Here is a 17913-nt window from a genome sequence, read left to right as displayed (position 1 = left end):
TTAGGTGTACATTAAAAAAAAAAAAATCCCACAAGGTATAGTGCTACAAGAAAAGATCCTATCAGTAAGGTAACATATTTGAAGCGAGGTCATCTATGTAAAAGAAATCTCAGCTCCGGAGTAGAGGTGTGCAAACAGTTTGGAGTTTCCCTATCAACAGAAACACAACACTGTCCATGGAAAAAAAGAGGAAACCAACCCAACACAATGGCATATGCATGTGCTTTATAAAAAAGTATATTCTCTGTATAGTTATTACTGGATGTGTTCTTAAAATTCTCTATTTCAGAAATTCTGGGTCGAAAACAAGGTGGAAGCAGACCTCCACTTCACTTTAAAAACCAAAAAAGCATAATTCCCTTTGCTTTCACATCACCCCGAAGAAGCTGGATTGGGCCACAGAGACCGCTGGCCCTTTTTACACCTGGGATCATCTCGGGTGACTAGGAGATAGGAAGTGCAAAGAGTTTTAGGAGAAAACAGACCATGGTTTGTTGAGCTGCCTGCAGTTCATGAAACAGTGGCCATGACAACCAGCACAGCTCAAAAAGCCTGGCCTTCAGTCCACAGAGCTCTGCTGCTTCACCCAGATCTGAAATAGCATGGCATTAGTGTCTTCAAAAGCATTTGAGATTCTTTTTCTCTCTCTATGAAATAGGTTTCCTTAGTAGTCACAGATGTTAAAGGGTATTATCAATTGTTTCCTTAAAAAAAAAACAAACAAAAATTCCAAAGCTACACAACAAAAATAAATTTTGGCAACGTATTTCAGTAAAGATCAAACTATGTGCAAAGAGTGGATTTTATGATTACTAGGAGCTACTGTTCATCTCGAACATGCAGCATTATATTGCAATCTATGCAGTATCTAAGGAGAAATCCACAAGATGCAGGAAATCCAAACATTCCTTGAAGTTGTACATCCCTACTCCAGAAGAGTCAAAGTGCTGCTTCTGGACACATCAGTGTACCACACACACGCCAGCCCCGTCCCTGAGTTAGAGGTGTGAAAGGTTCCGCAGAGTTCCTTAGAGGGGAGAAGGAGGGGTGCTGCCACTTCCCGGTGGGGGACAAAACCCAACACACTCACCTAACAGAAAACACAAAGGGTCATGATTCAGAGTGAGAAATGGGATTGACGACAGCAATGAAAAAAAAAAATCATCCCAAAACAAACTGGGTGAGTTGGAAAAGACAAAAAAATTGACCAACGTAGAAAATTATCCTGAACGTCCAAATGAAAAAGCAATTTTGGATTTCCACTTTAAAAGATTTGAGGTAAGTGGTATCCATCTCTGTATCCCCACCTCACCCCCAATGTGGCCCAGACAAACTGAAATAGTTCTTACGTTAAAACATTCTAAGGAAGGAACAGTCATTTTATGTATTTAGAAATCCCTATAAAGAGAGGTTCATGTTTGTTGGTTAATTGTTATTTTTTTCTTTTCGCCCTGACTAATTTCTTGGTGATTGTGTTCCACTGTAAACGCAAAAGGCCTGCTGTTATTAGTTTCAAAATGGAAAACAGGAAAGAAAGAAGAACGAAAGACCGGTTCAGTAAATATTGCAAAGTGGACACAGTACAGAGGCACATGGCTGATCCTCGTGAGCTGCGCGGCACGGAAGGGTTTCTATGCCTGTCATTGTTAGGTCGGCTACGCAGGCGCAGTGACAAAGGCTGCTCTGGGAGCCCTGAGGCTCGCCAGTGTCTGCAAACAAGAGGAGGCCCCTGTCCTCTGGATGTTCTATTTGAAGAGAGAGCTGCCACAAAGGAGTGGTGACCACTGTTCGCAGGTGGCCCCTTCCGTAGCCACCGGCCGGACGCTTGGAAGGCGCGCACACGGCGGGCCACGCTTCCTGCCCGCGCCCAGAGGCTCGGCTCGAAGTCGCAAGGACACAGACCTGCCCACTCGCGGAAAAGATCGTGGAACATGGGTTGATCCTGGCACTATTGCTCCAGAGTGCGCCTCAGAAAGGACTCTGTCTCCCTCCCGTCTGCACTGCACATTCGCTACTCCTCGTGGTGACGGGGGAAGTGCCCTTCTCCCCTTCCACCTCCTTTGCTTTGCTCTTTCTGCAACAAGGCGGCAGACAGGGCTCCCGAAAGAAAGCTCCCTGCCCCAGGATTCGGCATCCGCAGCGGGGCAAACGCGCAGCAGGAGGCCCTCCCCTTCCTGGCTCCTTCCTTCCAGCCCTTCTCTGGCCAGAACAGGAAAGAGGGACCGAGTAAGGAAAAAGCCAAAAGGGTCTGAGCTTCCTCTAGAGCACACTGATCAGACTCTATTGGCACGGAAAGTATTGCACGTGCTAAAGAAGAAAGTGAAATGGGACAATGTTTAGAAAGAACCAATTATTTGATAATTCCTATACCTGAAATAGAAGCACAAAAACGATGATGATGTTCCTATTGCTCCAAACCATGTTATGTTTTCCCATTTTAGTGTTGGAGGTGTGGATCCAGTTAGTTCGATACTCGAGAGAAGCCAGAAGGTGGTGGGTGTTTCTCTGAGTCCACATGAGTTGCTGTAATTAGTGGTACTGATGAGGACAAAGTCTATAATGGCAGCCCCATATTCCTCTTACCATCAAAACAAAAAGAAAAACAAAGCCTAATAATTGCAAGTGCCCTGAGCAGAATATATGGAAGATTAAGCAAGTTCTCTGAACAGAGACATTTAAAAAAAATACAGCACTAAATAAGCAATATGACTGCAAGAATGGACTCACCCAGCTCTCCGCTAGCATGCTGAGAGGGTAATGAAAATCAAAGAAAGTCAAGGACTGGATCTAGCTATTCTAAACCTATTCCAATGTTTTTGGTACACCCCAGAAAATGGTTTGTAAAAATCATTAGTTCTGCTGAGAGCTAAATGTGAATACTAGATAGCCAAAGTGTGGGTTGACATGAGAATTTTTTTTTAATTGGTGAAAAATGGAAAAAGTACTATTCTCAATGGTAAAAGAAAAATCAGGTATTTGTTCAGGTAAGTTGCAGCCATTCCAAGTAAGGATATTAAAAATTTCTCCCTCCTTATAAAACATTTTTTTTAAAGCACTTTAAAATGCACACTCAAAACCCACAAACAATATTTCAGATCTCTGGGAATAAAAGGTTTCAACTGTGAAATACCCTTTTCTGGGTTTTGTACCAAACATTAAATCTTGAATTGATTTCAGATGGAAAAATAAAAGTCATCCTGAAAATAACATCAGTAACAACAACAAAGTAATCGTTTTTTTTTTTTAAAAAAAAAACTTGCTCACATACATAAACGTCTTTATGGAAAACTCTCTCAATGAATCTGAAGAAAATTCTCAGAGTTGTCCTGCTAAGACCTGGTTTTATGTGACAGATGCGGTAAGAAGACCAAAATGAATTCTGAAAGTAACATAACCTTATAAAATGGCCTAGAGTTTAGGCAGGTTAGAAAGTAATTTTGCTACATTTATTTATGCTCGTTCAGTCCCCCAAACCTTTCCCACAATGTTATTGGATAAAAACTGCAGGAATATCACACAAATTATAAACTCAAGATGTGCAAATCGCAAGGTTCTTTAAAAGTTCGTCTTAAAAAGAAAAACACTGGACAAAAGTGAGTATTCTTTTTTCCATCCCTTTCCTCTCAGTTCCTCTGCCAGCTCTGCATATGCTTTTAATTCCTTCTCAAACATCAAAGTGAAGAGTGCCTCCTGTCAGGCTGTACTTGGTGGTCATTCATTGTCACATACTAGTTCAAAATTCACATTCATCCCATTAAACCACATTGAAACTTTCAACATCTTGCTCCGTGAGAAACTCTGCAGAGCTGAAATGTAGTTACAGTGTTGAAAAAAAAAGAAAGCAACTTAGTTTTTCTTCCCAAAGAGTTTAAAGTGAGATACAGTACTTGTTGAATGAGAGACCAAGATGCTTGGTAATAAAGTGTGAACAGTATTTTAAGTGCTTAGAGATAGTAATATATATGCTCATCTTCAAAATCTAATTCCTCACGTCACACTGGAATCTGAAAAAAGTGGCACCCGAGTTGTCCATAGTCATGAACTATAAACAGTACTAGAGTTAAAAGACAGAAGATTTGCAAACCCAATGCGAAGAGCTTCCGCGGCTCTCTTGTGTCTATCTCTTGGGAGTGAAGTCAATGCGATTAACCTGATTGGTTTTCCTAACACTGCACAGAGACCAGGGTGGGTTTCACTCTCCGCCACCCCTGCTGCCCACCCCCCGGGTGCGGAGCGATGGCAGCGGGGGCTGCCCTGCCCACCACGATGCCCTGGAGACATCACTGCACTAGTAAAGCAGAAACGAAATCCCATATTTAAAAAAATATCAGTGCAGTCAGGCCCCATGGGGGGAATATATATCTCTATGATTAAAAGTCGCTTTTATTGTAAAATATGTTGGAGGAAAAAAAATGTTCTTTTACACGGTTAGTTTTCCATCTGCTGTCTGACGGCCTCTCTGGGATGCCCTGAACCTGGGGTCCTGATGCTGATTTTGCACGTGAGAACCTCATGAGGACATTCCCCTGGACCTCCAATCCTGTGCTGAGAGCAAGAGAGAGCGAGGCAGAGAGAAAGAGACCCTCACCTGCCGTGGCACCCGGGCACCCTCACTTGCACGCACGCACGCACGCACCCCCTGCAGCCCGTTGTCCTGAAGCCGGGAGAAGTCGGCACCCCATGGGTGCATCTGCACTGCTAGAAAAGGCAGGCACTGTGGGGCCACGTTCATTTCCACCAGGACGCCCGCCCAGAGCCCGGGCTGGACCTGCCCCAGCCCCTGCCTGCCCACCCCGCTGAGAGACACGCGTGGAAAAAGCATATGCACCATCTCCTGCCCAACCCCCGCTGTAACTCTAAGGACAAGGTTATAACAGAACCCTAAAGTAAGAGGATAACATGTAAATACTGTGTTATTTAGCCTACAGTACAGTAATCTGGATACAAATGATAAAGGAGGGCCAGATTTCCTTTCCCCACACGGCCTCTACTTGCCTACATTAGAGCGGCCTTCAATGCAAATCTTAACCTCCTGAGAAATGAGAGAAGGCTTAGGAAGAGTCAAAGGTGGCTCGTCTTCCGACTTCTCCAGTTTGCGGCTCTCCGGCGCCGACCACCTCCTCTTCCTCGTGGCCGCGGGCTTGCTGGGTTCTATTTTGGTGAGCAAGGGCACGGCAGGCAATCCAATTTTTTCTGGAAACTTCAGTTCGCCATTCTCAGAGAGCATCTGGGCACTTCCCTGATTGATCCCGTTTTCCTGCTCGGCGTACCTGTGTCTACTGCCCGCGAGGCCGTCGGTCTTTGAGTGCTTCAGCAGGACACTGGCGGGATCCACGGCCTGGCCCTTTTTAACAGAGCCATTCTTCAGGTTCTTGAGGGTGAGCGAGATACAGACATCCCCAACGGAGAGTTTAGAACACGGCAAATCAAAGAGCTGGCTGGTTCTCTCCGGGCAACAGGATGACCAGCCCTGTCCAAACACAAAAAAAGGATACTCTACCAAAACTTCCACGCTGACCTGTGGGAACAGTGAGAGACAGGGAGAGGGAAGGGAAGGAAGAAATGAAGACATTTTATTCTTGTTTTATTGTATACTTTACACGTACACAGACATACATACGCATAGGTGAATGGAAAAAAATAAGACTCAGTTCCCCAAACCTCCTCCACCAACAGATGCAAATGAGGTTCTTAACTTTCTGCTGTACCTGTACTTACCATATATAGATGTTGGGTAGAAGCCGGTAGAAGTCCATTCAGTATTCAAAATATCGTTTTACTGTGTATCCTCTCTACAGCTGGTCTCCATTAAAACAAGTCAGTGGAGCCCCAAGGATGACAGAACACCTGCTTAGTGTTCGGCACTGGGCTAGGCGCTGCACGTGACTCAAGCCCAAGGTATATTCTTGTGTCTTATTAGCTCACCGGACAGATGCTATTCTCATGTATAACAGGGCTGAATACGGATCAGAGTTAGATTGTATTTAAGCCCCATAAGGCAGGCACTTATGTGCTCATCACTGTGTCCCTGGCCCCTAAAAGAGTACCTGGCACATGGTTGAAACTTAATATTTACTGGATAAATGAATGCGTACTCTCGGAACTTAGGGGGAGCAGAATCAGGGAGGGCTGGAGAAAGCAGGGAGGGCTTTCCCAGGACCCCAGGGATGGGCAGGATTTGGAGGGGTTTGAGGGTGAAATGAATACAGACAGCTCAAGGGCTTGGCCCATCCACATGGGCAAGCCCCAGGTACTCAAATCAGTCTCTCTTTTGTTTGAAAAACAAATATCAAAAGCAGGGGAAGCCCAGTATCCTTTCAATACCCGCCGTTTTCTCTAGGCTACTATGTGCCATTCACTGTGATGAATTTCAATAAATTGAAAACAATAGTCTTGGTCACAAAGGAGTTCACAATCCAATGGGCGAAAGAGGCACATGAACGATAACTGCCGATCAATGTGGCGAGTGTGGTCGCAGAGTGGGGCTCTAATGCTCTGCACGGGATTAAGCTGTTGGAGGGCGAGGAAAGGCATGGAAGAGGTGAGTAAGGAAGTCTTTTGGGATGAGGATACACTGTGCTGAGTTTTAAAAAACAATGGGACTGGAGAAGAGAGGAATGATTGCAAGGAGAAGACATTCCTGGAAGTAGGGTTATGTGAACAAAGGCAAGGAGGTGGTCTGTGTAGGGATTTGCAAACTTCCAGTGCAAGTATTACTACCGCCATTAAATCAAGTTGAAATGCACTTGAGGTTTGAACAGTTTAATTTTCATAGAAATTTAATTTCTTCAACTTTATGCTATATAAAAAAGAAAAAGAGAAGAATGAAGTAGTTTTAAACAGTCAGTTTTCAATGGCTTTTGTAGATGTAGTAGACCAGTTAATTTGGACCAACCTTCCTGATGAGGACCACTAAATACTCGAAACAAAAAACACTCTGGACAAAATGTAAAAGAAGTATGTTTTTCTTATGGCAGTAGACACAAAATGTGCCAGTAAAACAGTCATTGGGTCAGGATCAGGAAAGGGTGTTGGCCAGACATTTGGACCTGGTGTTTGATGCTACTTGCCCCTAAGGATATCTGTACATTCCAAAGCGGGGCAGTTAAAGTGAGCTTTGGGTAATCTCAAGAGCATGGGAGGTGGGTTTCAGCGGGCAGGGAATGGAATTCAGGGTAAGCCACAGGAGGGTACTCCCTCAAAGCACTGAATTCTAGAAGTAAGGTGAAGCAGAAGCAGACAGTTCCTCTCAATGTCTGAAGCTCAGATTTTAATCATCTCATTCATCCCTAAAATTAAATTAAGGTCTTGAATTATTTCCACAACTTTTCAAATAAAAGACGTTCAATTAAAAAAGGGGGAGGAGGTCCATGAGCAGACGAGATGAATAAAAACCAGCAGAAACAACAGATAATATAAACAGACCCACAGGGGCTTCTAATATAGAGTCACCAGATGTAGACTTTAAAATGACTATGTTTACAATATTTAAGGAGATCAAAGACAAAGTTGAGGATTCTGATAGAGAACTAGAATCTATTTTTTTAAAAGATCCATGGAAATTCTAGAATTAAAAAAAAAATACAGCCACTAAAATCAAGAATGCAATGGATTTTACCACAGAATAAACATGGTTTAAGAGAGAATTAGTGAACTGGATTTTTTAATTATAGAGATTTAGAAGAAACTATACAGAATAAAACACAAAGACAAAAGGATGGCTAATACAGAAGAAAGGGTATGAGACATAGAAGACTCATTGAGAAGACCTAACAGACACATAATTTGACTCCTACAAGGAGAAGAGAGAGAAGATAATGGCTAAGAATTTTCTGATACTGATAAGAGACAATAAACCACAGATTCAAGAAGGTCGAAACCCCAAGCAGGAAAAATAAAAGGAAATTCTCACCTCAGCAGGTCATAGTTTAACTGCTGTAAATCAAAGTCAGGAAAAGAAAATCTTAAAAGCCCCCAGAACAAAATATACATTACCTCCAAATAAGCAAGAGTTAAATTTATAGTTGACTTCTCAATAAAAATAATAGAAGCTAGAAGACAATGGAATATCTTTAAAGTATTGAAGAAGAACTGCCAACCAAGACTTCTACACTGAGCAAAAAGATCCTTCAAGAATGAAGGCAAAAAATAAAGACATATTTTCAGATAAATAATAACTGAGAGAATTCACCATCAACAGATCTGCATTAAAGAAAATACTAAAGAGTTCTTCAGGTAGAGGAAAAATGAATCTAGATGGAAGTTTGCAGATGCAGGGAGGAATAAAGAACAATGAAGATGGTAGATGTGTGAGCAAATTAAAATAATATGGTTGTCCCTCAGTATCCACAGGAGATTTGTTCTAGGACTCCCCAAGTATACCATAATCCAAGGATGCCCAAGTCCATTATATAAAATGGCACAGCATTTGCGTATAACCTACGCACATCCTCTGTATACATTAAATCATCTACATTACTTAAAATACAATGTAAATGCTATGTGAATAGTTGCCTGGGAACTATTCAAGTTTGAGGAAATTCAAGTTTTGCTTTTTGGAACTTTCTAGAATTTTTTGCCCATAAATATTTTCAACCTGTGGTTGGTTGAATCCGCAGATGTGGAATCCACAGATATGCAGAGCTGACTGTATTGACTAAATACAAGAATATTGAAAATGTTCTGTTGAATTTCATACACAGGCACACATACAGAAACATAAATAATTAAAATAATCCCACTTTAAATGTAGTGAATTTCCATGTAATTTACATGGATTGTGGCTTTTCTACTTAACCGTTTTATCTTTTTTTGATAACTATGATTAATCCAGTTTTAGATACACTTTTTGAATGGTATACTTTATTTGCTCCATAGAAGACCTAAGTGTTTTCAGAAAAAACAACTAGAATGAATTTATATGGAAGCCTAATACTATAGTGTGTATGTGAGCATGAGTCCATATAAATGTGCATGTTATCAGGGGGAAGTTTCATTGTTCTGGGTTATCTTAATAACGTAAAGAGAACGAAAAATTTTTGAGTTTCTACTGTGTCAAACATTCAGGTACCCACTTTACAAAAAGCATTTTGTTTGATACAATATACTGAGAAAAATACCGTTGTTCTAATTTTACAAATAAGGAACTATAGTTTCAGAGAGATTAAATCACTTGCCTAACGTCATGACTATATACTGATGGAGTTGGAATTTAATCCCTGTCTCTTTGGCCCCCAAACCCATTTTCTTTTTCCTATGTTCCTGATCTCTGCCCCTGTGAACAAAGGTATTGTCACACCATCAGAAGACACGACCTTAACATTTCCATTGCTCCAAAAGTGGGGAATGTTACTTGAAATAAATAGGATCCAATGACCGGAGGTCATGGATTTTTTTTCCTGATACAAAAAGTTGTGAAATAGCATCAGCCTTATTACATCTACTATGCAAATCAAGTCTCTCTATAAAGTGTCATGAGGCTGATACAGAACTACATTCACATCACACATATATATTTGCATGTACATACGTACAAATATACTTACAAGTAATAGTATCGGATGGGGATGCCAACTGAGTTCCAAGTGGGAGGACCAACCTGGAGCTGGCTCCATAAATCCTGTCCCAAACCTCTTAAAGCCATTAACATCATACACTGAGCAGAGGGAACAAATCCTACTTCAAGTGGCGACTGTTTGTCTGCATTTCCTAGATGATCCCCTGCTCTTGGGCAGAGTCTCACTGACAGCCCAACACCCACTAACGAACAAGTTCTCGCTGTGTGAGCCATATTATACACATTCCTCAGAGCAGCCAATATTCATGTTCTGAAAATAACTTCTACTGTATACAAATCTATTCGAAGACTTTCACATGTTGCCAAGTATCTGCAGACTCACTAAGAAGAAATGGCTTCAAAGCCTTTGTGACAAGTAACCTTACTGATGATTCTGTAAGCTGTGATACAGATGCACATCCTCCCCATTACAGACACCATATTTTGGGGCATTTTGAAAGCCCTTCATTATTCCCCGAACTATGAAGGCAGGTCTTAGAATTAAATGCCGTGAGATGGTCGATAGCTTGAACAGCCTACTTAAAACTTCATGAAAGAAAAGTGATGAGAGAGAATACATGAGAGGCGCTGAAAAGAGCCAATGATAATGGGATTTATTTATTTATTTTGGGGGGTACGCGGGCCTCTCACTGCTGTGGCCTCTCCCGTTGTGGAGCACAGGCTCCGGACGCGCTCCGCGGCATGTGGGATCTTCCCGGACCGGGGCACGAACCCGCGTCCCCTGCATCGGCAGGCGGACTCCCAACCACTGCGCCACCAGGGAAGCCCAATAATGGGATTTATTTTAACCTAGAGAACTTCGGGCAAATTTTCTCTGTCACTTCAAAGGCTTGCCTTTGGTCCCTTCCTCCTAAATTCTGGCTTTTGTCTTCTCCCAAAAGTGATTTGCCCTTCTGGGAAAAGAATGTCACCCCCTCAGCTGGGTCCACACAGATCAGGAGCAAAAGGTTCAGATAAATCTGATCATTGTAAGCAGTGGACTGGATGGCTCAGGCCACATGTTATTTTTCTCCTAATTATTTACCCTTGCTAATATTTATCCTCACGAATATTCTTCCCACCCTAATTATGTAGCCTGAATTATCTAAATAATGCACTTTTTTTTTTGGTCTGCATATATGTGAACTAAAGTAAGTTTTTGCCCTTTCATTAGTAAAAGTTAAACTCTTGTTGCACATATCTCAAATAAGCACACGAAAGTAAGTCATAATAAATCTATTTCAATTTCGTATTTAGGTTTGTCAGAAGGACATAAACATTCTTAAAGATTAAGTGATCATTAACAGTTAATGAACAAATCCTACCGACAGATTTTTCGGTGAGAAAAATGGTTGGGTCTGTCCTCTTGAAACTCCCTTGGAGAGGAACATTATCTGCCTCAAAACATGTTGTCAATGCCAACGGGTACTATCTTGATGGTAGGATTTTGTGACATGATGTCACTTTAAACCAGAAATGAGTCTGCATTAGTTGAATTTGAGGTCCATGTGGGTCTCCCTCTGGGTGCTGAGAAATATTATTGTGTTCACACTTGAGGTTTTGCAGTTTTAATAAAGTTCAAAATCTAACACTGAGCACCTGCGAAGTGTTAGGGACTTACTGTTTAAGACCTAGTACTTGCCTTCAGTGAGGAGCCAGAACATGTATGCAAAACAAGTGACTTCACCAGGGCTTACGTGGATACGGGCAACCATGTTACCTGGTGATGCCCACTTGGATATCTACGGGCAACTCAAACTTAACGTGTCCCAAACAGACCTCTTCATATTCCCCTGCCCACTGGCGCCTCCTGGGTTCCTCCCCACCTCTAGGGGCAGCGTCCCCATTGTTCCAGGGTTCAGGTCAACGGCCTGGGCATCATACTTTACTCGACTCCTTCTCCCAGACCACACACATCCAAATTACAAGCAAATCCCATTGGTTCTCTCTTCCAACTACAGCTAGAATGAGACCATTTCTCACTGCTTCCACCTCCACAGTCCTGGCCAAGCCAGCTTCTCTCACGGGGAGAAAAAGCCTCCGTGAATAAGCCTGGCGTGGTCTGCATCCCACCCCCTCCTCCCTGCACTGTAGTGACACTGGTCTCCCTGTTGGTCCTTTCACTCCAAAACACTCGTGCCTCTGGGTCTGTGCATCTGCTATTCCCTCCATGTGGAGTCCGTTCTGCCCTGTGTCCTCCCGTTCCCCTTCTCAGAGACAGCGTCACCGACCACCTATTTAAAATAACTACGCTCCGGGCTTCCCTGGTGGCGCAGTGGTTGAGAGTCCGCCTGCCGATGCAGGGGACACGGGTTCGTGCCCCGGTCTGGGAAGATCCCACATGCCGCGGAGCGGCTGGGCCCGTGAGCCATGGCCGCTGAGCCTGCGCGACCGGAGCCTGCGCGACCGGAGCCTCTGCTCCGCAACGAGAGAGGCCACAACAGTGAGAGGCTCACGTACCGCAAAAAAAAAAACAAAAAAAAACAAAAAAAAAAACTACCCTCCATCCTTATCTTCCCCACCCCCACTAGGCTGCTTTACTTTTTTCCCATAGCGCTTATTATCTTTCGATGCATTATTTTGTTTACTTCCATATTTGTCTGTTTCACCTCTTCCCATAAACTCCCTTAAGACTATATGTTCCATGGGGGCTGAGATATTGCCTGCTTTGCTCGTTGTTCTATCCCCAGGGTACAGAATACTTCCTGGCATGTAATAGGTGCTCAGTACAAATCGGAAAGACTATGCCTTCCACGTGTCAAAAACGCCGCAATGGCACTACTGGCCAACAGAGGTCAATGTTTAGACGCCGGAGAGGCTCTGCCTGGCCTTGCTGCCACCAGCCAGGACTAAACTGGGCTTACAATCCTCCCCAGGGAGAGGGGCTGCGCCCTCCCTGGGTCTTGCTGCTCAGCCCCCAACAGACAGCTTTCCTGGGTGAGGCACAGCTGCCTCACTCCACGTTCCCCCGTCAGTCAGATGCTGAGCTCACCCTGATTTCACTGAATCACACTTCAGTTACTTTCTCTCCAATCTTGAGGTTCCTTTTTGCTCTTTCAGCCATGCTAATAACCATTAATTCACTTTATGATCTTGTGGGGGTTCAGACAGATTAAACTCCAATGAAAATAAACTCATGGGGGCAGTACCATATAAAGTCAAAGCATGTTACATAACTCCTGGCAGCTCGACACAGTCCATTTTTTTTCATCCCATAAATATATCCTTTTCCAAACACTTTAAGCAGTCTGGAAGATGAAATGGGAGCATGAAGAGCCTTTGTCCTGGTGTCAGCTTGAGGCCCCTCTGCCTTTCATCTCTGGATGTCTTGTATCCAGCACCTCTCTTTTTTAGGAGTGATCACCTCCCATCCTCCTGTGCCCTTTTCCCGCCCTCCTCCGGCTGCTGCAGGCATGCCCGTCGCTCACCACTGCTCCAGAGAGAAACCTGCCCTCCCCTCCCTCCCTCCAGCCCCGCTAAACCAACTCCTCTAAAACGATCACCTCCAGCTTCCATTCAGGATGAAGAAACCAAGACAGGGAGGCAACACATCCTCACTGCTGGGCTGATAATTATTTATTCCATGTCACCTTCCTGTGTTCAGCAAAATTCCTTTAGCTACTTAGTTAAAGACTACTGTATCTAAACAATGCATGCATATACGCATACTTATGCTGTTTGGTTGTACTTTTCAATGGTAGATTGGTGCTATGTCTATATACACACATATGTACGTACATACACACATATGTACGTATCACCAAAAGCAAGCTATAAAGAAAACAAAAGGTCTGTTGCTTAACTTTGTCTCCATTTTCCTTCACGAGAATCCCTGTTTTCACATATGCGAAGGGCATCTGTTTTACAAAACGTCTTTGCTTGAGCCTATCACAAATGTACAAATTCTGCCTGCATCTGGGAGCAAGGACATCGCTCAGAAGCTGGGTTTCAGTGATGACGTCTTGCTCTTGGTGAAATGATTACATTGGGAATCCCTAACTTTGTCTGCAAGTGAAGTTCTTGGTCCGTTTCACCTGCAGAGAAAAGCCAGTCTGCTTTCCTCGAAGGCCAGTTTGCACAACCACATTCCACACATCAAGAAAATCAGAGAACCCTGGAACAAAGACGGAGGGGCTGACGGAGAGCCCCATTTACTTCGACGTTGAAAGATCATTAATAAAAAGTCACACCTCTTCAATCGAGTGTAAGAGCGTCGGTGAGTGTTCTATTTAAAACATTTCATCACATTCGCGCTAAGCCTGACTCAGTCTTTGGTGGAAGCTGTTTCATTGAACCCACATCCCCGCGCAGAGACGCCTCCAAACACAAACCCCAAGTGACGGATGAGCTAGGTTCTTCTCGCATTGTCACTTGGCTCCCAGGGCCTCCACGGGACCCATGCGGCAGGTGACCAGGGCAGGTCTGGGGCACACGGGTCTATCCCACTTGCCCTCCTCCCCTGGGGTCTTAAAATGTGTGTCTGAAAGAACTACGGCATGTTAATTAGGGCTAAAAAGAAATGAGCTCTCAAAGCCACAAAAAGACACAGCAGCACCTTCAACGCATGTTGCCAAGTGAAAGAAGCCAGTCTGAAAAGGCTACATACTATAGGAGTCCAACTGCATGACATTCCGGAAAAGGCAGAACTACAGAGATGGCAACAGATCAGTGGTTGCCAGGGGTGTGGGGTGGAGTACCGATAGGTGAAGCAGGAAGGGTTTTTAGGGTGGGGAAACTAGTTTCTAGGACACTGGGAGGCTGGATGCGTGCTATTACACATTTATGAAAACCCACAGAATGTACAGCACAGAGTAAACCCTAATGTGAAGTATGGACTTTAGTTAATAACCATGTATCAATTTAGCTTATCAATTGTCACAAGTAAACCACAAAAATGCAAGATTTTAATAACAGGGGAAACTTCAGGCATCTGGGAACTCTCTGTACTTTCTGCTCCATTTTTTGTAAACCTGAAACTACTTCCAACGATAAAGTCTATTTTTTAAAAAGCTATAAACAACAATGGTCCTAGAGAATCTGCTTCAGTAAAACACGTAATGGCTTCCCTGGTGGCGCAGTGGTTAAGAACCCGCCTGCCAATGCAGGGGACACAGGTTCGAGCCCTGGTCCGGAAAGATCCCACATGCCGTGGAGCAACTAAGCCCGTGCACCACAACTACTGAGCCTGCGCTCTAGAGCCCGTGAGCCACAACTGCTGAGCCCACGCGCCTAGAGCCTGTGCTCTGCAACGAGAAGCCACTGCAATGAAGAGTAGCCCCCGCTCACCGCAACTAGAGAAAGCCCGCACGCAGCAACGAAGACCCAACACAGCCAAAAAAAAAAAAAAAAAGTCCTCTTTGCCTTTAAATAAATAAATAAATAAATAAAATAACACATGTAAGATTCCCAAGCCGGGGGCACTTACATCACACACAGGCTAAAGGAGAGCATTTTTCTTCTTTTGTGGGGAGGGGGAGGGAACACACACACACAAACAAAAATGTGTTCGACACCATTTCTCTGCTGGAGCCTTTCTGGCGTTAGAACTGAATGGATTCTCACCCATCACTGGACCCCAGGCCCGGTAATGAGCTCTGCTTTGAGGGAAGCCACTACCTATTTTCTGATTCATTAGGGTTCATATCCACCAAGCCCTCCATGTAAAATGTCTGGCAAGTTGGTTTGCCTTGGCTGCTAAGGGACCACACAGGCTTCTGCGTGGCTTGCGTGAGGGCTCTGGCTATTTTTAGGCACCAACTAATCCATTAACTGCATAATGCTGCCACTGATGGCTCACAGAACGCGGCAGTCAAAATAAAAAATAGTGGAATGAAAGAAAAGCCATCAGTAGACACGCAGCGATCACGTCATTATAACACGCTGTAAAGGCGTGCGTGCGCGCACACACACGCGCACGCGCACACACACGACAGTCGGGAGGAGAAAATGGCACGGAATACGAAGCAGCCACAAAGGAGGTAAAAGGAAGTAGTCACCTTCCTGAATCTGGGACGCGACAGACGGCCCTAAGAACAGACGGAGGCCGGCACTTAGGAAAAACCAGTCAACGACCAGTGTCACCCCAGAGCAGCTCACAGATAAACTGTACTACAATTCTGACAAAATGTCGTGTACTCTTCAGAAAAGTTGAGCCTGGGAAGAATGAGATGGAGGCGTTGGGTGGCTGCTCAGACAGAACACTGTTTGCCAGATGGAAGCCCAGGGCCCCCCAGGGGGCGCCATCCCGGGCAGGGGGTTCCCCGGTGGGCATGATGCTTAGATCCTCTCTGCAAAAGAAAGGGGCACGAGCCTGTTTCTGCACCGGTCCTCTTACTGATGTGCAGAGTGGACCACCCAACGACCCCTCCAGTCCAGCTCACGCTCAGGAAAACGCAGACTGTGTCACAGGCACACAGGCTAGCGTGAGGTCACGGAGCCTTCCTCAGAGAAGCAGCAGGATGGGTACTCCTGGGCCACTCAGGGGAAACATGCCACAGGAACAGCGGCAGCGTAAAAGGGCTCACTGTGCTCACTGGAAATGGTCAGCCTTCTTTCTAGACTTTTCTAAACTGTCTCTCCTTCCATAAACTCTTTGGAGAGAATGGAGCCTTTTATTCATTTTTCAGAAGCTAACCTTTCTCTTCTCAGGGCCAAAGTCACCCAAGTGGAAGCAGGGAAAGGAAACTCACATTGGCGAGGGCCTACTACGCGCTACCTACTGTGCTGGTTCCTTCGAACGTATTTTCTTTCATTCGTCTGACAACCTTCTTTCTTTGCACTACGGCGTAAACCGAATGGAAGGCTCACACGTAATTTGTACCGTGAAGTATGCGTGCACTGATCTGTACATGGTTTGCACGAGCTCCAGAGCGGTGGATCCAGGTCCTGCATTTTCTGACCAGCTAACCTGCTTCCCACCCAAGCAGACCACGCTCCATCCTCCAGCCGCATCACACTGGCTCCCACGTTGATGCTATCACCTGGCGATCCCTTCTGGGGCTCGCCACGGACTAAGGAGACCACGGGTGGCCATGAGGAGGCTTCATGTGGTGCGCACAGGCTAACAGACAATGCCTGGGATGCCCTTTTTGTTCTCCCACGGCACCGGCGTGGGGGAACTCGGATGCAAGGACGCTTTGCCTGGGCCGAGAAATACTGCACTGGGTAGGACAAAACCTCACGGATGGTGACGAACACGCAGAAGCATTTTTCTCCTATGCTGCCTCATCTGGAGCTTTAGCTGGAGACCACCCTGGAGGTGTCTTTCACACAATAATAATTCAGAATTTGGCTCCTGAAAACAATGCCCTCAGTGAAAACTCCCTTGGCTCTATCAGGGTGGCTTTCCTTCCAACGAGGTCTATGCGCTGATTATAAGCATGAAGTCAGGGAAGTTTCCCTTTATGTCCCCCCTTCGGTTTTTGCTTAGTGGATGCTAGTAAATTTTATAAGAGCTGTTCTGCACGGCAGGAAAGCAAGGGATTACAAAAACGAGAAGAGGCCCAAGATACGATCTTGTATAAGGAATCATTTGCCCATTTTAGCGATGAGAAAACCCCCAGCTCTGAGAGGTGAGACCACTTGCCTTGCAGCCAACCAGACCCCAGGCTCGTGGCTTCTCCCCACCAGCCACACTACATTCACCGGGGATGCCCGTGGTTGGTTATGAAGTCAAGCATCCCTGTGGTCCTGCTTCCGTGCAGGAGTTATGCCTGGGGTCATAAAGCCATCTGTCCTCTAGCAAACCACCCCTTCCTTCCACAACTTCCCCAATCCAATTTGTGAGTTTGCTAATTAAGTGCAACACTTTGCATGTTTCTAAATCTCCCTGTGGGTGCAAGTGTTAGTGATTTCGAATCCATGGAGCAGACAGACCAGGGGAGAAAACCCCACCGAGTGCCGCTGAGGATGCAGGGAAGTCCTCAGCCCTCGGAGTGTAAATTAAATCCAGGCCTTCGTTTTCTGTCTCCCTTCCCTCTCCCCCCTCGCTTCCTCTGCTTCCCTCCTGACTCTGCTCCTGTCACTTGTGGTAAACACAGCTGGTGGAGTATTTTAGCTGTGATGACGTCAGCCTGTTTCTGATAGGCTTTGGGGGTAAAGTGACAAATCACTGGTGGTGTCGGGGCCCCGCACGTGTGTTTCTACAGCGTGAAACTCCAACCACCCTTTGGAGCCGAAGCCGCAGACCTGTGAGCAGACCCTGACAAACACGCGGCCTTCTAATTTGCACCTTGGCCGTCAGCGAGGAGACTGGTGGTCTGGCAATGGGAAGGAAACGAGACTTCCCACATGGAAGCCGACTTCACCATCGTTTAAGCGTTCACTCTGCAAAGGATCCAGCGGGGCAAACAGAGAGA

At 45.0% G+C, this 17913-nt stretch overlaps 1 protein-coding gene across 16 annotated transcripts in view; it reads right to left on the bottom strand.

The window, feature by feature from the left end:
- ATXN1 (ataxin 1) overlaps positions 1–17913 on the bottom strand; it is a 399420-nt gene that overhangs the window by 2126 nt on the left and 379381 nt on the right. For 15 of the 16 annotated variants that reach the window (XM_060163630.1, XM_060163629.1, XM_060163633.1 and 12 more), the window contains one exon: positions 4996–5518. In XM_060163630.1, the coding sequence (XP_060019613.1) occupies positions 4996–5518 (523 nt within the window). Of the gene's footprint in view, positions 1–4365; positions 5519–17913 lie in introns of those variants that run through there. The other variant, XM_060163642.1, reaches the window with a different exon arrangement.

The sequence above is a fragment of the Lagenorhynchus albirostris genome, chromosome 10, assembly GCF_949774975.1.
Source record: "Lagenorhynchus albirostris chromosome 10, mLagAlb1.1, whole genome shotgun sequence".
NCBI classification, from domain to species: domain Eukaryota; kingdom Metazoa; phylum Chordata; class Mammalia; order Artiodactyla; family Delphinidae; genus Lagenorhynchus; species Lagenorhynchus albirostris.
Note: the sequence above shows the minus strand (reverse complement) of the source record. Positions and strands in the feature narration are given on the sequence as shown.